At 37.1% G+C, this 24915-nt stretch overlaps 2 protein-coding genes across 5 annotated transcripts; one reads left to right on the forward strand and one right to left on the reverse strand.

The window, feature by feature from the left end:
* The first annotated feature begins 269 nt into the window (after positions 1 to 269).
* Positions 270 to 5340, forward strand: Sirt7 (sirtuin 7). 3 transcript variants are annotated; one of them, XM_089595932.1, is made up of 6 exons: positions 270 to 1064; positions 1175 to 1272; positions 1699 to 1914; positions 2143 to 2551; positions 2632 to 3077; positions 3153 to 5340. In XM_089595932.1, exons 1-6 carry the CDS (start codon positions 963 to 965, stop codon positions 3664 to 3666), a joined length of 1785 nt encoding a protein of 594 aa, XP_089452058.1. In that variant the 5' UTR covers positions 270 to 962; the 3' UTR covers positions 3667 to 5340. The 3 variants fall into 3 exon arrangements, with proteins under 3 accessions (XP_089452058.1, XP_089452059.1, XP_089452060.1); XM_089595933.1 differs by having other exon boundaries at positions 2632 to 2970; positions 3184 to 5340; XM_089595934.1 differs by having other exon boundaries at positions 2632 to 2970; positions 3187 to 5340.
* A 776-nt stretch (positions 5341 to 6116) lies between these two features.
* On the reverse strand, positions 6117 to 15406 carry LOC106637640 (cap-specific mRNA (nucleoside-2'-O-)-methyltransferase 1-like). 2 transcript variants are annotated; one of them, XM_089595972.1, is made up of 3 exons: positions 15103 to 15406; positions 14753 to 14915; positions 6117 to 7583 (listed from the first exon to the last, which is right to left on the reverse strand). In XM_089595972.1, the coding sequence occupies exons 2-3, from the start codon at positions 14907 to 14909 to the stop codon at positions 6226 to 6228; spliced, it is 1515 nt and encodes a 504-aa protein (XP_089452098.1). In that variant the 5' UTR covers positions 14910 to 14915; positions 15103 to 15406; the 3' UTR covers positions 6117 to 6225. The 2 variants fall into 2 exon arrangements, with proteins under 2 accessions (XP_089452098.1, XP_014205993.2); XM_014350507.2 differs by lacking the exons at positions 14753 to 14915; positions 15103 to 15406 and adding an exon at positions 7651 to 7796.
* Positions 15407 to 24915: the final 9509 nt, after the last annotated feature.

Genomic DNA, 24915 nt, shown 5'->3' on the forward strand with positions numbered 1-24915 from the left:
AGCTCCAACAGCTCCATTGTAAAGCTCTCTTCACAATGTGTGTCCCATAATAAGTTTTATAGAAAATCAGGTTCACTGGTTCAGGCGTGCGCAATTTTAGCTTTTGAAACGCTTTCAAAGTGATAACGAGAACGAGAAACAACAGTACAAACTGGGGCCGTACCATATAACTATTTTTCTGTACATCGGCCTATGTTATAACATAGGCCCGCGAAGCTAAAAAAAGTTATATGGTACGGCTCCTGTACGAGCGAAACGAACGAACCGAACGAATGAACGATGAAAATCGAACTTATCAAACGTGCCGATTGTCAGGGAAGTGAAATCGAATAAACCTACATGTCGAAAGTGACGAACTAGACGAACTGACGGAAACAGCTGCAAAAAAGACGACTTGGATCATCGATGAGATGAGTCAGATGAGAATGAGACACGATGATAACTATACATACATACTTATCTTATTGATTAAAGCTACACATAGGTAACTTGCAGAAGTGCATAAAAACAAGTATGGCAGTGTGTTAGTGCTAAAAGAAAAAAGGTTAGATTCATTTTTCCCACAACAGCAAAATGTAAGGGCTTACTCGATAAGAAATAATAAGCGTAAGAGTAAGTAGTGGGTAAAGTGAGTTATCGCAGTTGACGGCATACTATACTTGCAAAAAGTAAAGGCAAGGACGTAAGTAATTGCGCGTGGGAGAAATGGAGCAGCGGTGCTATAGGTAACTACACTACACTAACTACCACTACGAAGACGAATACAAGCTGGAATGAGTGATTTGATTGTATAGGCTTTGCCGGCCTTGTTATGACTATCCTCCTCGAAATCATCTGTAAAAGTACGATGTCTGCCCGCCGTCTCCTGCTGCGCGAGATTTGTGAGTGAGGCGGCTGAGAGAGAAACGCACGTTTAGTTATTAGTTAATCATCATATTGTCATCGCCCGTGGTGACACTAAGATGGAGGAGTCGGGCGAGAAAAAGCTTCTGTCCCGGAGACGATCTACGGTCATCCAACAGCCGCTTAAAGTCAAAGACGAGCGCTCGGCCACCGTTAAAAAGGTATGAGTCTAAACATTAGCATAATCGTTTGTTTATTATTGTATTTTGACACTTTGATCATTATGTTGTTGTAAATGATAAGCTTATGCGGTGAACATTTTATTTTCCAGGTCGCTGCGATACTCCAGAAATCGGAGGACAACCGGACGAGCGAAGAGTGCGAGATCCTTTTGTCCTGTGGTGATATCGTCAAAGAAATCAGTCTAAGGTCTGTGTTTTTTCACTCTGCACAGCGCAGCTGATGCATGCCATTGTTATTATTCGAGGTCAATGCTTCTGTTGTTATTGTTTACTTTTTGCAGACAATGCACTTTTTGGTTCATTTTGTTTGGCGCTGATTCCAGAGCAGTTTTTTTTCTCATTTTCATTTATTTTCCTTTTTTTCTACAACATGCCGATTTTTGAAAACCAAGTGCAATTGGCTCTAGTGAAAACTTGAGCATTGTATTAGTCTTGATTGAATTTATAAAATGTTATTTAGTGTGATATCTGTGGGGAGTGTGGTGTGGTGATAATTTACAGATTATATTTATTTAGACATCCATTGCATGGCTCCAAAATCTAAAAATTCTCATTTAACTTTTTATTTTATATTTTTATCATTCTTATCTGAAATTGTTCTTTGTTTTTGCAGACAAGAAAAAAGGGACAAGGTAAAAGCTAGGTTAGAAGAAATTGAAGATGAACCAGAATTATTAGAAGAAAAATGTATTAGATTAGCAGCAGCGATAAGTCGAGCAACATCTTTAACAGTTTATACAGGTGCTGGTATAAGCACAGCTGCATCTATTCCAGATTACAGGGGAACAAATGGAGTATGGACCCGAATGCAACAGGGAAAAGATATCGGGTACATTTATTTTTCTTGTATTTCACTTTTTAAAGTACAGTACTAGTCTATAATACCAAATCATAATCTTTTAGTAAAATAACTTTTTAAAGAACTTAATTATTTATTTCCAAAAAAAATTTTAATTTGGTAACTTTGGACTTGTTTGAAAAAGTTTTTAATACTATTCCACTTTCTGTAGTCATTGCTGTAAATCATCTTTCTTACAAGTATATCATTTTGTAACAGAAACCACGATCTCAGTCAAGCCGAGCCGACGCTTACACACATGGCTTTGTATGCACTTTACAAAGCTGGAATCTTAAAGCACATAGTTTCACAAAACTGCGATGGCCTACATCTACGCAGTGGAATACCCCGAGCTTTGCTTTCCGAAGTCCACGGCAACATGTACGTCGAGGTGTGCCGCAACTGCAAGCCTTCGCGCGAATATTGGAGGTTGTTTGACGTTACCGAAAAAACGGCCAGGTATGCTCACGCAACTGGACGCACTTGTCACAAATGTAACTCGGCACTTCAGGACTCGATCGTCCATTTCGGTGAACGAGGTAATTTGTTGTGGCCAATCAATTGGAACGGTGCAAGCAGAGCAGCCAAACAGGCTGATGTTATATTGTGTTTAGGATCTAGTCTTAAGGTTTGTTGCATTAAACTTGCGTAACTTTATCAATTAATTATTTTCGTTGTTTTGCCTGTAACATAAAAATTTATATTCAGGTTCTTAAAAAGTACCCTTGGCTTTGGCAAATGGACAAGCCAGTGGTAAAGCGAGCGCAGCTGTACATCGTGAACTTGCAGTGGACGCCAAAAGATGAAAATGCGACTTTAAAGATAAATGGCAAGTGCGACAAAATCATGAAAATAGTCATGTCGCATTTGGGCATCGATTTCCCAGATTATAATCGCGCGAAAGATCCAATTTTTTATCACGCAATTAAACTGCAAAGCAGTGAATTGACGACGACCTCGCAACCGTGTTTAGAAGAGCCACTAAAAGAGTACATTCAGCTGATGAAGGAAGATGAAGTGGACGATGTTGTAACAGAAGAAAAAGAGGTTGTGGAGGAAGGAGTTGATGATAATGACGATGACGATGTACAAATAATAGAAGATATACCAAAAATGAATCAAAGCGATCACTTTTCTAAAAACCCATCAGAAAAGTAAGTTTAATGTTTCCTAGAATTAACTTCTTTACTGATACATTCTTAGATACTAATGATAATTGTATTTAACAGCCACGTTGTGCTATCTGGAGGATTGATAGAGAAGAATGAAGTAATTGAAAAGGAAGTGGAAGATAATGTATACGACTCGCAAATAACGTTCCAAGAGCCTGTAATGGGCTATCCAGCTCCGTTCTTCGCTGCTCTTCCGTTCCTGTCGATGGGCCTACCTTTCCCCCCAATGTACATGTACCCGCAATTGACGCCTATCTTTTACTATCCATTCCTTCCTATGGGCCCTACAAACGCGATTACTCTGGATGAAGAGGATTGTCCTCCTAAACCCAAGCCTGCTTGTGACTTTTGTATGGAAAATGAGGGGTCACTCACGTGTTTATACTATCAACGAAACGCAGATGTTGATGATCTCACAGTCGACGACCTCATGGCTGCAGAGTCGCCTAATGGCACCGAAAACTCCGAGAACAAGGTAACTGACGAAAATGCTCCGGTCGCTGTCATCCCAGCGAAAAACCCTGGCTGGTTTGGAAAAGGTTACCGCAAGGGCATAAAGCGAAAGCGGTAGCATCCGATCATGTCAGAATGTAAAGTGGTACTTCGTTTGTTCCTCCTCTCCAGTATCGTCAAAATCGTCGTCTGGATTAACATGGTTATAACATTAACGACGATAAGACAAGAGCAGCTACACTGCGGACTCCTCGTAATCGTGTAATGAGCTCGTAATTGCGATACGTAGACTCCTTTTGTAGACTTCGTAGAGCGTAGAGCGCGAGGCATTACTTTTTGAGTATGCGTTTTCGCATAGCTTGTTTAAAAAGGCTAGTGTATAGTGCTACCGTCTATAGGGTGTTTATTTCGTGACAGATATTTTCTCTCAGTTTTCACACTCCTGTGAACCGTCATCGTTTCTTACATTATTGCGTGGAATCATTTCTTTTGGTTGTATGTGTAGATGAAGATAGATTAGAGCAGAGCAGATTTATATTTTTGATTAGCGCAAAAGTGGTCGATGAACAATTTACCTTGGATGTTAGAAAACTAATGACCAGCTTTTTCAACAGAGTTTTTTGTCTATTTTTTATCTATTTAGGCTATATTTTTAGAATTGTTCGTACCGAGATCCGTACTTGCGCTCTTGAAAAAGATATTTTTAACCCAATATACAAACAACATGCATCTAATTTTTTTTCATGTACAATGTTAGCTGAGAGTTTGAATATTACTAAAATACTCATAAATAATTAGGGAAAATATGGTATAAATAGATAAGAATAACTACTCAAAACTAATCAAATCTGTCCATCTTACAATGGAAAATATTTTATAAATATTTTCGCCCAGAGTTTTTCTGTTATTCTCACAACTTATGTTTAAAAGTTTGTAAATTAGTTCACAACAGTATTAGCGAAATTTCTGTCGAATCAAATTCCATTATTTCGCAGCATTTTGATATTTTTAAACATACTCACTTGACAATTTTCTAAATCCAGAAAAATAAAACCACCTGCAACACCCCCCTAAAATATTTATACATACATAAGAAATATAAATTCATGTTATATACGAATAACAAAAATCAAGCAAATAATGCTGTGAGTCATTGAGATGAAAACAATTCCCTCACGTAGGCTTAACAGCACCAGTAGCAATATTTTAACTGTGAGATTAAACTTGTAGTCAGTAAAAATTCAAGATGAAAAATGTAAAATCTTGCCCTTTGCTATTTAATTTGGCTCAGTGCATAGCAAATCCCTTATCCATATATTAACCAAAACGATTTATTGTAAGTTTTGGTATTTAATAATTTTGCTAATTGTGCAACAACGTTTTTATGAATATTCTCCAGCAAAAGTATTAAATGGAACATGATAAATTCAAATTACTTGTGAATTACATAGTATATTTTAATCAGTTTTCAATAAACAAAATAATTTATGTAAATCAAAGAACGAAAATCCAAAACAATTTTCGTAAATCAAAAATTTTGTTTCAAAGTTATCAATTGAACTTAGGCTCTGACATACAAAAACCAATATAGAGATTATGACATCACAAAAATGAGCAATTGGTATTTTAACATTGACTGCTTAATTTGTTACTTTATCGCAACATTTAATGTTTATGAAAATTTTTGATCAGTAGAAAGTCATATTGTTTGTTCTGTGATTGTTTTAATCTGTAATTTCGTAAATTTTATTAATTTATATGTAAAGTGTTTATATCAGAACGCAGAATTAAAAAAATATATGCAAATCAAAATTGTAAATATTCTTCATTTGTAATATTACTTAGTGTATTGTATTATCTCAAATTATACATTTGGATGTTTGTATATAATTTGTGTCGTATGATGAATTTATATTGTTTAATAATTAATAAAAACATTTTTTACGATATACTTACTACTTTATGCTATATTCCTTTACACCCATTCTATTGTAATTTATTTTTACATGGTACAAATTACATGCATCTGTGATATCATTATTTATACTTAAATATCAACTAACGTAAGAGGAGTTAATAAGTAATTAACTAATTGTAAGTTGAAAATAAGTTCAGTTTATTTGAAAATGTTTGGCATTTTTTTTTATTCAGTATGAACATTTATAAAAAAAAATTTGAACAGTTCTATTTGAAAGTGAAAAAACAATTATTATATTATATCCAATTATGTAAAATGTGCACCCAGCCATATCCGAACTCGGTGACTGAAGTACATAAAGTATATCAATCATTAATCATTATAGCACCTCATAGGTGCCAAGATGTTGCTGTTGGCGCACGAGTCGTGAATATACCTGTATCTACAGTAATGGTAATGGTGCTATTTGATTGAAGCTTATTGAGTCATTATTATTCGTTGCATGAATAATAAATAATTGCATATGTGTCTATGAAAAATATTTTATCAAAAACACTTTCAATGCATTAGAAATACTGGTCTATATTGATTACAGAGAAATACAAAATATACGTTTAGATAGACAACCCTACAAAAAGTAGCACCTATTTTGTATCCAAAAAAATCACAACTAAGTAATCACTGTACAAAGTACTTATAATTAGCAAAAACTTTATCACATATGCATATGTAACAACAATGTACTTATAAATGTATGTATCACTGTTCAAAACACTTGTAATTATTGGAAATAATCTCTCCAAGTACAACGATTTCATCGTCATCATTGAGGTCATCTTGATTTGCATAATCGTTGTTCATTAGTTCCACCACTTGTACTTTGCTATCATCGTCATTGTTACTAAACTCCAAAGCAGTCCTCAGCTCCTTCATTCTTTCCACATGCTGCAGGCCGATCTTTTCATTTGACTTCTTCAAATACTCCCGAAATCTGACATCTTCTACCAAATCATCGAAAAAAACCAGGCCCAGGATATCCCTGTCACTCTTTCTCTCCAAAATGCGATCGTTCACCCTGGCCAGATAATTTTCAATGACCCTAGTGTCTGCCAACTTTCCTTGTCCAATGACAAACCTCTCTGCCCCGGCCGGCTCGGACGTGGCCGGCTTGAATATACTGATACGCTCAAAGCACCGGTAAATCAAGTACACTAACCCGGCTCCAAAAACCGAGTACAGGTTGCCCACCCTCATGACGAAGTTAGCCCCAGCTCTCATGACCTTCAAGGCCAAGTAAAGCTGACAGATGTACAGCTGCCTCGTCGTCATCTCATCCTCGCAGTTGTGACCCCTGGCCGGGTTTTCTCCCGCGCACATGGCAATGTGCACACCGGACAAGGTCTCGGACATGATGGTATCACGGAAGGCGAGCTGGGCCCGCAGGTCGTAGATGTTGCCGGCGTTGTCGGCGCCATGGTAGATCGAAAAAATATGCGGGGACGCCCTGGCTCCGTCCTCTGATGACCGCAGAGTGTTGAAGCTCGTCGTCGCGAAGCCGTAGCCCCGTACCTTACCCTCCATCTTCGTGAGGATGTAGTCGCACAACCAGTGGGGCCCGGGGCTTATGTCCACAAAGTACAGGTACTCGTCCCTTTTGGCCACGGTTGGACATGTAAACATGTGCTCGTAGACTATGTCGATGTTGCCCATTTTTATGTCAGCCGTGTACGAGTCCGGGCCAACTCTCGGCTTGTGTTTCAGTGCAGTGGACAATAGTATGATGTCAACGATGATCCACTTGCTGTCGCAAAAGACCGCTCCAGCCAGCTCGATGTTGTCGTCGGTCATCAGTCGTTTCTTTTCCCATCGCGAGATGCTTTCCTCGCTCGGTACTTCCACGTAGATATTGTCCAGCCACTCGACGTATGTGCACTTGTCCGGGTCGCTGGCCATCTCGTAGTTTTTTGTTTTAAAGCCGAAGCCTTCGCGGGTCTCTTGGCCAGTTGTTTCGAGCGGTCGGAGCCTGCCTTGTAACTTTCGTCCGAGGCCCTTTCCGACCCTGTAGCCCATCATCTCCATCAGGCGCAAGCCCGGGCTTTTGAAGGTCGACCTGTTATCTGTGTCGAAAACATCAACGAAATCAGAACGTTTTATCAAAGTACACTTGAGCATTGTAATTGTTACTTTTTAAAAGAGATGAAGCTTTTAATGGTCTCGCTCCTCATTTCCAAATTAATAATCATATTCTAAACAACTCGCATTGTCGCTGCTCTTGCATGGGTCACAGAGTTCTTAAGTCCTACGTTTAGAATATTACATTATTTAAGTACATCTGAATTTTCGCACTTGAAAGTACAGAGCCCAGAGGGTCAAAACTGCACTTGCCTGTACATGGAAGAGCTGCTGTTTGGCATTGGCAACTGCCAGTCAAAGGTCAAAGCTCTCTGGTCTCATGAGAGTGAGAGAGAGAGGTTCATCACGTTACCACATTTAACCTCTCTCTCACTCTCATGAGACCAGAGAAATTAAATTACGCACAGGTATGCAGAATACTTGCGCAAAATTTTTTTTCCAATAATAAAGAATCAGATAAGGTAAATAATTATTATTTATCTCATTTCGCGACATAAGTGTATGATTGCCAACTTTGCACTCTAAATGATTTGCTAACTCATTTACCGACATGGCAACGCATATACAATTAACGCTAGATGGTGTACCTACCTCTCGAGGGAGAAGCGCCTTAAGGGGGCTCCTTGCTCCTTCGCGAAAGTCCCCAAACAGAGATATATTATTTCTTGTAAATAAAAGTCTACTGAATTTAATGGTGGTCTAAATTATATTTCGAATGGGTCAATATTTTGAGAAATCCGAGCTCAAAGTTGTAACTATTAGCACGTGTTCCTATGGGGCAGCGTGAAAAACAATTTGTTTTTGTTTATAATAAACCTAAATTAAATGTCCCAGCAGACTGAATATATACGTTTTGTAGATGAAGTCTTCCTCTGTAATATGCTGTATTAAAAATTATGGATAAAGGACCATTTTAGCGAGATATTCGTGATGGAAATAAATAAATAGTGTCCGGGAGGTCAGGAGGTCACGTGGGTAGCAGACGTACTTGTTCACGACATATATATACCATATACCTATATATTACATCGCTATACTACACCAACACAGGTGGTCTGGTCTGGTGGTGTATACCCTCGTATGCACTAGACTGGTCAAAACAACAATTAATTTTTTATCTTAACTGACTTATAACTAACGAAGCCTTAATATGTGAACACAACCTGCAATGTAACTCGTGTAACTGTAGGAGTGGAGCGGTGAAAAAAATCAGCTGTTACGTGTAAATACAACAGGTCTTACGAAAAAATATTTAATAACAAAATGATTAGCATTGTTAATTTAATAAAATTTGTTGGTAAAGGTTTTAAATAAAGGACACATGTGGAGGGTGAACGCGTATTAGATTCAAATCATCTGGTACTTTATGGGTTTACAAGCCGAGACGAACATCAGTGGATTGAAGGATGAGCCTCACTAATTGAGTTTTACAATTGACAAAATTAACAACAATTTCAAGGGACGGTGTTCCTGCGTGGTCGGTGTATGGGGAAATGGAAACATGGTGTTGCATTACTGTTTTTTTTAAAAAGGTTAGTTGTTTTTTTTTTGCAAACAAACTTTACGAAATTCTGTATAAATTTACAATCTGCAATTTAAAAATGATATAATTGCAGCCCTATCAATTTACTCATAGGTACATCATCTCCTATAACCCCAGGAAAATTGAAGTGGCCGATATAAAAACGTTTATGCTGCTCGCGGTTCGTTTTCTCTCACGAGGCTCATTTTTTTGTTCAACTATTAAATTGAGATTTCAACTAAGTCTTCTAATGAATTTTATGATTAAATTACGGATAGATTATTTCAAGTTCGGTAAATCAATGAATTTGTTATTCGATTTGCACGTAACAGCTGATTTTCTGCACCGCTACTGCAGTTCGTGTTTACTTACCCAGAGGGCGCTCACGTTTGCTTTCAGGTAGTGTAGTGTCGTATTGTCGTATAGTGTCAGTGAGCTTCGAGGAGGGTTCGAGGAAGTGAGCGGGCAAAGCCATTAGAGTTGTATAACTATATATACATGTATCCTCACTCCCTCGAAGCTCACTACTTTCAGGTACAGAGGGTTAAGGGTCAAGGGACAGTGTGGCAGATGGGCCACCATGTTCGGGCCTCTATTTAGAAACTGTATATCTATATATATTGCTCACACATCTTGATATGTGTCACTCAAACTTATGAAGCTCACAGACATGAGATTCCGAGCCAGTGATTGGCTGATTAGGATTATGTGCATGTTGGTCCTGAATATGGCAGAACCAATCAGGAGAAGCTCCCAAATCTGCCACACTTAACCCTCTGTACTTCCAGGTGTGAATAGACTCTGGTGAATAGATTCGGAACGTTCTGGGTAGCGGGTACGCTTGTCAGTATGTCAGTACATTATTGGAAACGAGTCCATTATTTCGATAATAATTCCTTGCTCTTATCACATTTGCGTGCAAGGGCCCTACATTATATACGTTCTTTTTGTGATCGGTTGGTCGGTCCAATTCCTTTAGCAAAGTGAATATTAGTTACAACGTCGTGTAAAGAGATATCGATCTGAAAACTTTTCCATGGGAGATCTGCACTTGCAGATTCAGGTCATATCGCTATAAGACCGTGTGAGTGCGAGTGATAGAACATAATAATATATATTCTTGCATCTCTATTACACTCACATGGATTTATAGCGATTCGGCCTGAACCTGCAAGTGCAGATCTCCCATGTACAGGAATCCTTAAAAATTATTAACAATTATTACAGGCACCCTAAGAATGTCACGTATTGTCGAAGCGTTCGGTTATCGACTCGGAAGGTGATGGTTGCGGGCAATACGTAAAAATTTTTTTGACAATCAAAAATTAATTTTTAGCGTTGGTCCATTCCGGCCCTTAAAATATTCCGGTTTTCGTTACAGTGGATTAAGGGACAGTGCGGTGCGGTACGCAGTGCTGATGGACTCCGTTATTTTTAGCACCTCCGACTATTTTCTAGTGTATATGGGAAAAACAAGTTAGTAAATCATTAAAATGTCAAATTAAGTCATTTCAAATTGAACGCCACTGACATGTGCTATAAATGACGGCTATCCACTGCACTGTTCCTTGACCCACTAAAAGAGAAAAATGGTGTTGCATTGACAAAAATGTACTATCCGTGATCTCCTGACGTAAAATGTAAACAAAAATACGACCCATTAAGCATATGTCGTCACTTATGATAAAAGCTACAGACGGTCAAAGGAGAGTGTGGCAGATGGGCTGCCATGTTCAGGACTCTATACAGAATCTGTACATCTATGTATATTGCTCACACATATTGATGTACGTCACACAACCTCCTTTTCTTTATGAACGCTTATAATGAAACTCGAGTATCATGTCTATATATATATATACGAATAGCTCTCTCATTTGTGCAATGAGGGATATTCTGCCGTGTGGCAGCGCTCATGAGGGCATGGGGGTAAAAAGCGCCAAAGTCAAACTAAATTAAATTTCTAAATTTTTACATATAAGAGACAGATACAGAGTATGAAAAAAGACTGCAATATACAAAAATAATTTTAAAAAAATAGTTATAATCGTTATATTCACATATATAGCAAGAGTTGGCACATGTAAATATAACCTACTCATTATATGAAGTACCAGTAATTTGTTAAATATTCAATACAAGTTATGTGAGCTCTTTGATGCTTCTTTCACCGTCCCCCATTTTTCATAATTTTTATCATTACACAATGGATAACTGTAGTAGTAAAAACTACGGAAAATGGACCAACAAACAATTAATTCTGGAGCTGAAAAAAAGAAGTGCACAGACAACTGGGAAGAAGGCTGATTTAGTGCAAAGGTTTGCCGCGTATTTAATGTTTATGAAAGATGATGGTTCATCATTATAAATTTTTTATAGGCTCATTGATTACGACAAAATATGTATCAAGGCTACACCTGAAATTGAAGAAGAATATACATTAATTACCCCTGATCCTAAAAACTACAGAGACTTGAATGCGTCGCATCCTTTATCACTACCAAATAACTTTTATGTAGAATATTTCTATTCAATACAAGTTAAGATTCATAACGAAAAACGAGAAAAAATGTATAATGATAATTACTTGCTGTGTCTCAGAAGCGCTGTAAATCAAGAGAATGAAACATTTTTGCTGGCACGAATTGCTTCTGAGTTTAGAAAAGCTATTGTTTACAATGTAAATATTAAAATTACACCTCTAAATATTATTTCTGATACTCAGTGTGAGTGTGCTGCTGGTAAGGGACCAACAGCTCATTGCAAACATGTATTTGTGGTTTTTGAAGCTATCAAAGACTTTTTGATAAACAAAAGTATAAAAACAAAGGAAACATGTACATAAATATTACAGACATTTTACCAAGCTAAAGAACACCTAGGCTCACCACTCAAAAAAAAAAAAAAAAAAAAAAAAAACCATACGAACCAATGTGATTTCACATAAAAAAAGCAGGTTATATTTACATGTGCCAACTCTTGCTATATATGTGAATAGAACGATTATAACTATTTTTTTAAAATTATTTTTGTATATTGCAGTCTTTTTTCATACTCTGTATCTGTCTCTTATATGTAAAAATTTAGAAATTTAATTTAGTTTGACTTTGGCGCTTTTTACCCCCATGCCCTCACGAGCGCCGCCACATGGCAGAATATCCCTCATTCATCTATTAATCCTCTGCATACCCCCACTCCATGAGTGTGCAAGGGAGACGAACATGCGACTGCCCGTGCCTTATTATCTCTTTTTCTATGTGAGCTTCCACCGCCCCCGCTTGGAATGAGCAGTCTATTCTTTAAATGTCTATGGAACGCTCGAAGCGCTCCAGATACTTTGCTCAAGCAAATCTATTACAATTGAACAAAAAATTGCTGCGTAAGTTTTGTAAACTTAGGCCATACCAAAGTCAAGGACATTTGACTAGGACCTGCTAATTCACTAACTTCGTCTGACTTCTCATTCAGGGAAAGGATGGTTCGAGAAAGGTTAAAAAGTTTCAACCAATCAGACTTTTTTATTTATTTACGAACGAATTATAAAGGGAAAATGAAAATAGTAAATTGTAAAGCGGAAAATTTACTATTGATTTGGTCTTCTACTCTTAAGTATAAAGTCCCACTTAAAATTTTTAGGTAAAAAATATTTAATATGTTGTTCTATGCTGTAAGAGTGAGACTTAGAATGAGTAGTAGTGTGTCCCACCGATTATAATCATTTTCACAACTACATTTAGTAGTAAAGTTATTTTCATACTGTATGCCATATTTTCATAACATTAATGCGAAAATATCCAAAAATATGAATGATTTTTCTTTTTGATTGGGACTTAATCATTGCAAACCTTATAGGTATTGCGTTGACGAAGTGTAAGAGAAACAGTTAATCTAAACCCTCGAAAGTAAAACGGCATAGACGAAACTCGAACGGTTACCTATCAAAGTGCTCCCCATTAATAATATCAATGCTGAATTAATGCTAAAATCAGTCGTAAAATACATTGCAGATTCTATGTTTAATCAATGCTGATTTATAAACATGTAGCATTAGATCAAAATTAATTTCTTGTCAACTTGACAGTATTGAAGTCATTAGCTTTAAAAGATTTTCACATGAAAAAAGAGGATTATTTTAAAGTGAACTACTAATACCGACTTGAATCAAAAGATTCAACATGGGATCAACGATGTAATTTACGACTGATATGTAACTTGACTTCGTTTTTACGCTAATTATACATACAGACTTCATCAGAATCAGTTCTCGTGGTACTTTTTCATCAGAACATCAGATGTTCGTTGTATGCAACAATTTTAGACTGCCAATAATACAAAGTACATGAGAATATAAGTTTATTAATATAATACAAAGTCGTGGGTCTCGTGGGGTCTCCATATACTTTTTAAATTTTCCTTCATCGCAGCATTGCATCAGATAAAAATAATTTTTGTTAAAACCTAAAATAAAATTTTCAAGGCAAAAGGGCACCGATATAAGATGTAATTAGTATATTGAAACAAAACAAACGCAATCAATCCATTGTCAGCATGCATACTTAGTCCTTATTAACACAAAAATGTGTGGGACCATCGAGTTTTTAACTCATTTGCTACCCACTTAGTTTAGATAAAATTGAAAAAAATTCCGAACGTTGGATTCTGGGATTCTAATTATATATAAGTCAAATTATTTTATTTTTTTTGTGAAATTATTTGTATTTAAGTACACACACAGAAAAATTACAAATGAAAATTGCAAGTTTCTCTTTTCTTCGAAACGAAAGAGTAGGTATGTGCTTGACTTCAGAAAAATAATGATATACGTACTAGCTAGAGGTGAATAATAGACTCCGAAACAATGCTTTTATTTGTAGTACAAAGAGACTTTTAACTTACATTTAGTTGAGTTCGTTCCTACAGTTTTTTTTGAATTTTTGTTTACAACCAACTTCATATTTAAAAAAATTAAGAAAATATTGCAAAATAAGAGAAAAATAATGTTTTTTTTTTCCCATTTACTTAATAGTTTCAACTAAAGTCGTGTTTTCGGTCGAAAGAAATATAAATCTCATTGAATTATAACTTTTTTGTACTACACTTTTATGCAAATTAAAACCCTGATAGTCTAAAAGGCTATAAAATTTTAAAAACAAGAAAACAGGATTATGCTGATTACAATATAACGTTGACATTTTACCACAAAATTGTGAATACAAAAGTTTTAGATCTTTGAATTATATAAATTTTTCATATTTTTACATGACTTTCTCTACGCTCTGAAAATTGGAGAAAATGTTGAAACGTATAAAAAAATCAGTTCTACTATCATCTTACGTTTTAAATTTTTTTGTGATTGAGGAAAGTTTTATATCTTATTCTACATTTTTGTAATACACGTTTGCATATTAAATATAATTATGTTATGGTCTAAGTAACGTTAATTAACAATAGTAGCTAAAAACTGATGTAATAGTACTAATATTGATGAATTAAAATAATTTTTAAAACTAAAATGAATATGGCTGTACACATTCCTCGGGTTAAAAATGTAGCAGTCCTGCCTTCGATGCAAGTTTATAGCGATAGTATTATAAAAAAAAGAACGATAGTGTGTAAAAAGAAGATAAATACCTCGATCCCTTATACATAATTTTTCGCCACAGCAATTAATTCTGTTATCTTCGAAATTTCTTTTGATAATACCACGGTTCCTTTCAAACTTGCTTCTCTCTTTTTCTAAATGTTTTTCGTAAATAATTTCGATGTCTTCCATTTTCCATTGAATCATATGAACCTAAAGTTAAAGAAAAAAAATAATCATGCAATCGCTATAAAAACATATTATGGTCTGGGTTACGAAGAAAAGCATATGTAATGTAAATAATCATCAATAAAAAAGTACTTTACTTGATACTTATAATATGTCTATTAAAAAATAAAATAAAAAATAAGCTACAGGTTTTGTCACTTAATTTACATACCAAAAAAAATGTTCATTTGGATGTTATTCCAGAAATTCTAATTCATAAGACACCATTCTCATACTTGATTTTTTTGATGCCGTGTATAGGCCTGTTATGTCAAAGTTACTTGATCCCACATTTTGGCGAAATATATTTACCTACGTGCCAGACTCACTATTATTAAAATAACGAATATGGTATGAACTGATTTTCCTCGGATAACAGTGGAGCATGCGGATCAATGTATGATGTACGATTTTCGAGTAAAATAATAAACATCACGTTCACATCGATTATTGATCTTTATGTGCCTCGAGGGAGTATCGCGTGCACAGATCGGTGCGTGTACCGCACGAAAGCTCGACCCCTACTAAAATAAGTACACCAAGCCTATACTCTTGCCATCATACCGTACATATACCTATATACAGACGAAACAAGCAGGACAGAGGCTTACATCCTTGGATGTGCGCAAGATTTACAACTTTCTTTGTACATTGGGATAAAATTTTTCTCAGCCAAACACACACCATTACTTGATCGCAACGAAGAGACAGAGGATGAATCACCCGAATATTTTCAAAACGATATTATCATTCGATATTTCCTGACACTTCATCGATGTGCAAATGTTGCTGTGAACTGTTCACATGCGTAGAGCAGTGTATTTTGTGTATCCTTTGTTGTCAACAAGCAAACGACTGCATACTTTGTTATTTGAGATCGGAATGTTGATAAAAATTAATTTTTTATCTTCTATAGAAGTTATTGCCGAACCGCGTCGACTCAAGTTTTTTATATACATCTCAGTTTATATCATCGAACTATCGGTATTGACTTTTTGTATAAACAAACTATTCACACCAATGACAAATAACTTCTGTGTATGTGTATACCTTCACTCATCGATGGTATTGATTGGAAGCTCGTATATGTGTACTTCTGAAAGGTCATTTCGATAGTGTGTACAAACATATTTATAAAGCCCTACCGACGCAAAAGTGTCATTTAAAAAACTATTTATTATCATGCATAGAACTCGGTTAGTAAAAAAGACTTCCCAATCTCCGAAGTCTGAAGTAAAGTAAAGAATAAAAGTATTGTAAGAACGTGCTACATGCTCTTGTACACTGACTCATCAAACAAAATGGAAACTTCAATGAATAGAATTTGAAAAGACCAACTGCAAGTGTTTGATATTGAAAAAAAACAACAATAATAATAATAATAATAATAATAAAGAAAAAATAGGAGTTAGTCTTTCTGCTATGGATATGATATAATTACTTATCGATGTGATGATGCGACACCTCTTCCACCTTATTTACTTTCTCTTTGGATTAATATAAAAATATTTAGATAAAAACAACCACGCTCTACATCTAACTTGATTTGATATTGACTAAAAAAGAACTAAAATTAATTACAGATTATTGAGTAAATATGTTTTTCGTAAAAAGATAAACAGCACAAATATGATCGCTCTACATCGTTCTTATGCCATTGCTATATAATTAATTGCGTTTGATCTTATTTAAATACCCACAGTTAAAGTACGTTGCCAGTAAAGTTGTTAAAACTTATTTTTTGGTTATTTTTATTCACCTCAGGTTACTTGTGATTATGGCTCGGTATGCTATATTGAATCTATATACCTGAGAGAAAATTTTGAGGCACCATTGCAATAACGGCACAGTAATCATGCATCGTATACCTTGGAACTAAACACCGTTTACTCTCAGATGCTGTGATAAACATTTCCAAATATTGATGAGAATTCGTTTTCTTGTGAACACCTTATTATTTTTCTATCAAGTGTTAATTTATTGACTTCCACATGTTACACCACATCTTACATGATTTATTTGGTCACTGCATCGAAGACTGCGCTTCAAAGTCAACGAAAGCTAAGTTTACCTTTGTGATCACCTACTTGCTTCTTGCAACGTACCGAACATTATTCGCCATGAACTCCTCTTTTCTAAAATCTGCCTGTCTTCTTGTAGTAAATAAATTTTCCTTCGTTTTTGTGTCTCTTGCACTAAAAATGATGACAGATTTAAGACGGGTAACGCACTTTCTCAAAAAAAATATTTTAAATGAGTGAAGTCAAACAGATACAGTGTACGTGATGACCCTAGGCCAAGTAAAAAAGTCTCAATTCGCCAGAGTATTGACCGCCAATTGACAAACTGTCAACTGCAAGTTATCAGAAGATATTTTTGCAATCTGTGTACAAAACTAATGTGTAAGAAATCCGTAAATCCATTTTCCATCCGATTGAAGTTAACTTGCACTGGATAGTACAAATGTTAGGTTATATGATCCTCAAAAAATGGTAAAATAGCCAAAACCAGTTTTTTTTGCGTTTGGGCGAAAAACGGTTAACCGCACGAAAAAAATAACTGGTGAACAATTGGGACAGCTGTTTTTTTTTGGTAAATGGCACAAAACCGTGGCCATTTTTTCTAAAAAATATTACAAACTAAAATTTCGATACAACGTAAGGATAACCCCTTTTAATATTCACACCGAATTTCAGTAAGATTTTACGTAAACTTTTCACGAACCGCTGAAAACAAAAATTAAAAAAAGATTCTTCCGAAAAACGTCCCTCGGAAAGTTATTTTTTCAAACGCCCTTTTTTTGTTCACATTTAATGCATCATCTATACAATTTCATACTTCTAACATGTTTATACGAGTACTCTCTAAACAATCATATTGAAAGTACACTGATTCGACATTGTTGTCTAGGATTATATAATGAGTCAATAGCCTGCAGTGATTCAGTCCTCCAAACCGATGAACCGATCGTACAACTACTGATACAGTCGAAACGGTCTACTGTAAATACAACACAACTCTGTAGTTTATAAATCCATTCGCACCCAGCGTGTTTCACAATGAAGTTCTTGTTTTGCGTATTTCCCACCTGATGAAGATCAGAGAGCTAAAAAATTAATTCTAAAGGAATCCCTCGTTTCGTAGGAAAAAAGATTTGGCCAGCAGTACGAGAATCGTTATGCAAGTAATCCGTTACGCGAGTACTTGCGGACATCCATATGGTTACAATTGTACAACAGAATAGAGAGAAAAGTAACCATACAAGCGGTAACTGATGCGTTAATTGATTGTGAGGCTACATACGAATCACGGTGGTACATAAAAATAATTTTTGTCTACTGTCCAGCTGGCCTTGCAAAAAATCGCCAATTCGAAAGCTGGCGGTCTTCACCGTCACAATGAGGTCGATCGGTCCCGAGGACCAGCAAGTTTTATACTTACGTCCTACCTCGAGCTTGGCGATCCATCGTATGGTTTTGCTCTTATGTGTACGCGTAGTCGACCGATGTACATGATGTCACTCTTTTTTACTTAATACAATTTAGCTCCCCTGAGTACAATGGACAACAATCTTTTGCGTAATACAAAAAATTTTCGTAAATCTCAAAGATCTCCAATAAAAAACTTACTATGGGTAAACATATTTTGTTGAGAAAAAAAAATCAGGTGTGTGGGTGTTTATTTTGTTTTGTACAGGATAGCCAAAAGGTCATCGTCTCTTGAACAATAAAAATAGTTATGTACCATATCACCTGTTGTTTGGTTCGCTGCAACTAATACTTGGAATTTTTGAATTCTGAGTACATTATTTTGCAGGATGGTCGGAAATAAAATATTTAAGTACGTATCGCAAGTGGAAGTAATTATTTTTCCGTTTGATAAAAGCGCGCGACCTTCCGTTTGTTCTCAGCCAAAAATCTTTGATAACAATTTCAACCACATGGATATAAAAACTTTTTTCCAACCATAAATTTAAAGTAAATTTTCGCGTCACGTACCAAAAAAAAACGACTGAAATCGACTATTTTTGAACCGATTTTGAAATTCGATCCGTCTTCCTTCAGCACGACGTGCACTACTTTAGTTAAATATATAACAGGAATTTGAAACCAATAACCTACACGTACAAAAAAAGAAGATTTTACACGAGACCAAGTCAGTTCAACTTACGCAGTATAACCATCAGAGCTGAGATATAGAGCCACTTACGGGGGACATTTACACACGGCGCTATAAATACAACATAGCCTGTGACGGGTCACAGAGTATCGAGGGCCGTTTCCCCGAACGCTCTTGCATTCACACGCTATACCTATACGTATGGAAAACAGAGGAGGGTAGGGGGGGGGGGTGTTGGAGTTGGAGGAAAAACTGCAACGCACGTCGTTACGCGGCAGCACGGCCTACAGTTGTCTCCCTGCGAGGGGTGCAGTGTCGAGCGAGAGAAGGGTGTAAGGGGTCGCAATCGCGAGGGAGAGACTGGGGGGTAGTCGTGCTCTCTCCTACGTATACGTATATATACAAACACTATACGTGCTCGCGAAGGTGGTGCGCGGAAAGAGAAAAGAGAGAAAGAGAGAGAGCAAAGCAGCTGCGCGCGCGACCCCCATAAGCTCCCCGTTGTCGTCGTCGTCGTCACCGCCTGCGTTCTCGTCGTTACCGTCATCATCGACGGCCTCCTACATACTTACCAACCTCTTTCTCCTTACGCTTTTTTATCTCGACACCCACACAAACACACAGAAGCGCGGGAGGACCTCGATCCTCCTCATCCTTTGCTGACTCCCACCCCGTACCCCATTATACCACGGCCGCCGTGCTGCTCCGACCCTCCTCCCGCTACTTCGAATTAACATAAATCTGGTGCGCGCGCGAACTCGATATTTACACGGCGTATACGCAACGAGCATATAGGTAGGTACGTATACTCGCACAAGTGGACACCACCCAGCACTTGTTCCAACTCGTTTGCATTGTGTTTATTTATACATTACCAGGGAGTCCGTTAAAAAGGCGCATGGACGGACAAATGTGCCTAGATGACGAATGGTCGCGGGGCTTCTGTGTTATTGTGCGCCCATCCGAATTGTCAATGGCAGAAGAGTGACTTGCGCGAGTGCACACCCCACGGCTATATTATGCACTCTGTTAGCCAAGAGTGGCCGAGTTGGTAAATAACATTTTTTTTTGTAAGTGTGTGTGATTATGACGGCGGACGAGCCTTTGCGGGACGAGGTTGGATGCCGGTGGCGTCGGACGTGACGGGAGGACTTACTACTGACTCGAGCAGTAGGAGTAGCTGCTGCTTCGTCCAGCCTCGACAGCGGCTTCGGCGGCAGTGAGCATCTGCAGAGCGGCAACAGCCTCCGGTGAGTCTCTCTCTCTCCCTCCTCTTGGAAAAGGACATCTACCTATGTATAGGTACACCCCACGTACGCAATCCCACCCCGAGGTGTCCCGCACCTAAAACACACCATGCCCACGCGAGATCGAGGTGCGTGTAGTACATGTGCAGATGTATACCTACGTGGGAAATACACCATGGAATCGAGAGTGGATATGGAGAGAGAATTGCGGCTCGGTCTGTTGCTATGGAGACGATGCCGCTCTGATATACATCCCCCCTTTGGCTCCGGGTCCTTTTCCCGTATTCCTCTCTTCTCTCTCTCTCTCTACACTACGTGTGCTCTCCCCCGATCGCTACCCATGCCTCCAATCCTTCATCTCCCTCTGTATATCATACGTACACCTTGACTCCAGATTGCAATTTATTAAAAATATAACTACAATATTTATACCATGGCCCTCGTTTTCTCTCCGAGCTATGTCTTTGCTACACTAATCCACCTTTTTTTTGCATCAATTTTATATTTTATTATTGTCATGGATTCACCTGCACGCGCGCGCCAACTACAATATATTACCTACTCGTGCAACTTGCAGCGATCGCGCACAAGATATACTAGTACACGCGTAGAGGGCTCCCGTAAGGGGCAATGACGCTTAACTACACCTATATATACGTCGTATACGTGTGGATGATATGCATATGAGTGTGCGTGTGTTTGCGAGATAAAGCAAGGGAGTGACTTTGGCGTGGAATTGCGAGTGACATGCGCCTGCGACCCTTCCTCTTCCCCGTCATGTGAGCGAAGCTAATAGTTCTGGACGTCATTTTCCCCTCCTCTAGTACATATAGTTACAATGGCCATTAAGTTCTTTTGTGTTTCGTACCGATTTTGAACGATTAGTTTAATACCTTACCTCGAGGATTGTTATCAAAGGGCTGTTGAACTCTCGTTTTGCAGATGAGCTTCTGTAATGACTTTCCATTTGAAACATCACAGGCGTTTCATGCAAAAATTACAGCAAATATACAATGCTTTTACATATGTATCAATTAGTACATTGTGGTTGGTAAAAATGACCAAATATTACCTTCAACCGGTTACCTGTCTATGACAGATTCTCCTTTTGCCCATAATCAATCACATTCTAGAAAAGATGGACCCAATAAACCAAGCTCTTTAATACCATAACCCTGTAACCCTAGAGCCTTTAGGTTTTACAGTTTAGGGCCCTTGAATTACAAGGTTATTGGGGTAGTTAGATTATAAAATAGCTTGGTATTTTAATTTCACGCCATGTTAATTGCAATTTATACATACGAGAAAGCAATTAGCTCGACATATATGACCTTGGCTACGATTCAAACGTATCTATGATGTAGGTATAGGTATACTTGGGATAAGACCCCCAAATTATGCATTTTTTGAACGTATTCGTACGTAATTTGCAAAATATTGCACGAGCCAACTACGCTTGTTGTCGCGACGGAAACGTTCCCTGCCATGTGATATGTATAAAATTAAACTTGTCCTATATAGTATCACTCCCTACGGGAGAGTCGAAAAAGCTTTGTTATGAAAAAGGATTCGCGAAAATGGATTCGCGCTTACAAAATTTCCACCAATCATGGATAAGCAATCGAAGCGTTTAAAGGTCCCTTTGAAAATTCCCTGTCCATACCCTTCGTTAAGATATTACATGACTCTCTTTTGGGCTCCACACGGGCGAAATACCCTTACTCACCGATCTGCTGAAATCGCCCTCCAAAGCAGTTTCATACATACTGTATATGTGTACAATCATACATTTCCTGTTTGATTGTCGAGGTCGAAATTCGATTTGAAGCTGAGGGATAGCTACGACCTAACTAGATCTTCCCTTATACTCCTGCTCTGTGGTGCGTATTCGCGGGGATGTAAAGTTCTCAAAGCGCGTGTTTCCGTTTGACTGGAGATGAGCCTCGAGTTTCGCAGGTCAGAAGCGAGTGCTAGGGAGTTGTTACATATTCTTCCGCGCGTTGCGTTTGCCTGTGCTATATTCTTAAAAGCTGCCTTTGATTTATCACTGTATATACCCTTGTATGGGATACATCCCCTTTTTTTTGCGTATTGTAGGATAACTTCCCTTTTATTTTGATTAAAATCCTTCAATTACTGATTCCCTTCAATCGCGTTTGTACATCACAATATTTGGAGAGTAACTTGTAAGTAGTTACCTAAATAAATCGCAATTGTTGGTTTATTGTACTGCATTTTAAGTGAAAACTCTGGTATACCTTTTCTAATGGAAAAGTGTAAAAGTAGGAAAATAAAAAATTTAATGAAAGTATTGGTTGAAATATTCTTAATAGTAAATAAAAATAATATTTAAGAATACATACGATTTGGAAGACATAAAAAACATCGAGTAACTGTAATTGTTTGTAAAAAGCTGTAAATAAATGTAAAAACTGTGAAAACGGAAAAAAACACAGATAACTACAATATATTTCTGTCGCTTCCCGAACAAATCGATTAACTCCATTTTTTCAAAATTGAGTGAGGACCGGAAAGCATATCCTTTTTTAGTGTAATTTCACCCAAACAACCTTTTGAAAAATGATTCGAGGGACCGATTTCCCGTATTCAGTACAATACCTAAGCGATTAAACACCATTTTCCTGGCTCAACCTATTGAGCGACTCTTGACCTGGCCCAACCGAAAATCGTTGCTGCAGAACAAATTGTTAATTTAAGGTGCATAAATTATGGGAAAGCATTGTATGAAGCCCTTAGAAATAATGATTTAAAGTTCTAGTATAGTATGAGGTGGTCCCGGGGTTGAAGCGTAGGTCGAGGCAGTCCTTGACGAAGGCGTAGATGAAGATGCTGCTGACCGCGGCGAAATTCAGGTTCAATTTTGAATACACCCGTTCAATAAATGAATTGACCAATCGGTTTTTGTATCCATTATAGTTTGTTTTACAGTAGGCAATGATTGAGTAATATGATCACTTGTAATGGATAGATGATGTTACGAACCATTGAAAAGTAATTACACTTAATAATCAACAACGTAAAACATATGTCCATGTGGATGAGCTGAAAATAATACATTTTTGCACCAATTTTTGGTATTGCACTTTATGGGGATGCTTTAAAAGAGTAAATTCACCGTAAATTATTCATATTTCATGTTAATGCAAAGGTAAGGGGTGATTAATGTTTCCAAACGTTTAGAGAATGCGAGATATATAAGATTTTGTCATCCCGGTGCGATTAAACCAGCTTCCGGCATTTTACAGTTTATTCCGGCTTTTTCACTTTAAGAAATCAATATTAAAAATCTTCAATAAGACAAAAAACAATGTCACAAGCCCTAAAATGCTTGCGCACAATTTTTTCTTCATTTCTGAGGGTGTATAAAATAAGAAACAAATTGGTTCAAGTGTGTGCCTCGAAAAATTCCTGCATCTCTTAACGTAAATTTCAGTAAAAAGTATATAAATCACGACAACGAAGGACTGACTTAAAACGATTTTCGTGCCTTAAATTAAAAGTAGTTGTATACTAAAATGGCCTGAAATTTTTTAAAAACAACTTCTTTTTATATACACAAACACTCATGAAAATTTTGGATGGGACATGCTATTCGAGAGGTATAACAACTTCAGGTACTACTGTTGTAAGGATTTATTCATTTTAGTCCTATACTTTAAAAAGTGACCATTGGTTAGCATTTCCAGTCCATAAAGTTACTAGTTTGAACTGATTTTTGTTAAAACCACGATTATGGTGCAAATATGCGGACAAAATATATGCAGTAAAAACTGACTCGTCTTTGTCGATTTTTGGTAAGACTAAGGTACAAATCTAATCACCAATAGCTAGAGTATATAATGTTTATACACGTCCAAGTGGCATATAAAGCCTTATTTTTTACCGGTGAAAGCTTTCATGAGTGAAATTGAGTTGCGGACATGGGTCGGAATGGAAAATTTGACTCTAAATGATCGATTATCTCAATGAAGAAAATAATGTATCAGTATTAGACAAAATGTCAAGTGAAGTTGACAACATTTAACACAATTTAACGTTTTTAAAGTTTTGGATTTCATTACGGCACGTGAGTATGAGTACCGGACACGATCTGAGCAAGTTACAGCAGAACCACCCATATGTACGGTATATGCAACTCGCGTCACTTAAGCTGTTTTAAGGGGAAAAAAACTAGTAGCAGGACGTCATGTTTTCACTGAAATATGTTATAAGGATAAGGGTAATTAATGCATTATTGGACTCCAACAGCGCAATAGTTACGTATTTATACATTTTTACTACAGGGGTATAAAATACGGGCGCTAACGTCAGAATTATGCCGTAGAAAAGCCTACTCCTCTCGCAGATGCCGAAATTCATCACCTAACGTGAATTTACTGTGGCAATTGGCGCCAATTATGGCTCAAAATTAGTTAAAATCCCTGCAACTGCAACCCAAGCCTGCAAGTTTGAAGTAACACAATTCAAAATTTTCAATGTCATTTCAAACGGGGAAAAACGAATTGTGTTACTTTTCTTCGGGATCATTGTTTCGTCGCTAGAATTGTATACGAAATACTACAATGCTCTGTTTAAGTAATAAAAATGTACTACTCGAT

The sequence above is a fragment of the Copidosoma floridanum genome, unplaced genomic scaffold (assembly GCF_036245765.1).
Source record: "Copidosoma floridanum isolate Cflo_tuat_1 unplaced genomic scaffold, Cflo_Japanese_pri ptg000029l, whole genome shotgun sequence".
In the NCBI taxonomy this organism is placed as follows: Eukaryota; Metazoa; Arthropoda; class Insecta; order Hymenoptera; family Encyrtidae; genus Copidosoma; species Copidosoma floridanum.

Bases quoted from the DNA above. Each gene is read 5' to 3' on its own strand.
- Sirt7 (XM_089595932.1), top strand. From the start codon at position 963: ATGGAGGAGTCGGGCGAGAAAAAGCTTCTGTCCCGGAGACGATCTACG. The intron at 1,065-1,174 runs GTATGAGTCTAA...TTTATTTTCCAG, and splicing joins GCTCGGCCACCGTTAAAAAG to GTCGCTGCGATACTCCAGAA. The intron at 3,078-3,152 runs GTAAGTTTAATG...TGTATTTAACAG, and splicing joins TCTAAAAACCCATCAGAAAA to CCACGTTGTGCTATCTGGAG.
- LOC106637640 (XM_089595972.1), bottom strand. From the start codon at position 14,909: ATGATTCAATGGAAAATGGAAGACATCGAAATTATTTACGAAAAACAT. The intron at 7,584-14,752 runs GTATTTATCTTC...TTTTCGACACAG, and splicing joins ATTATGTATAAGGGATCGAG to ATAACAGGTCGACCTTCAAA.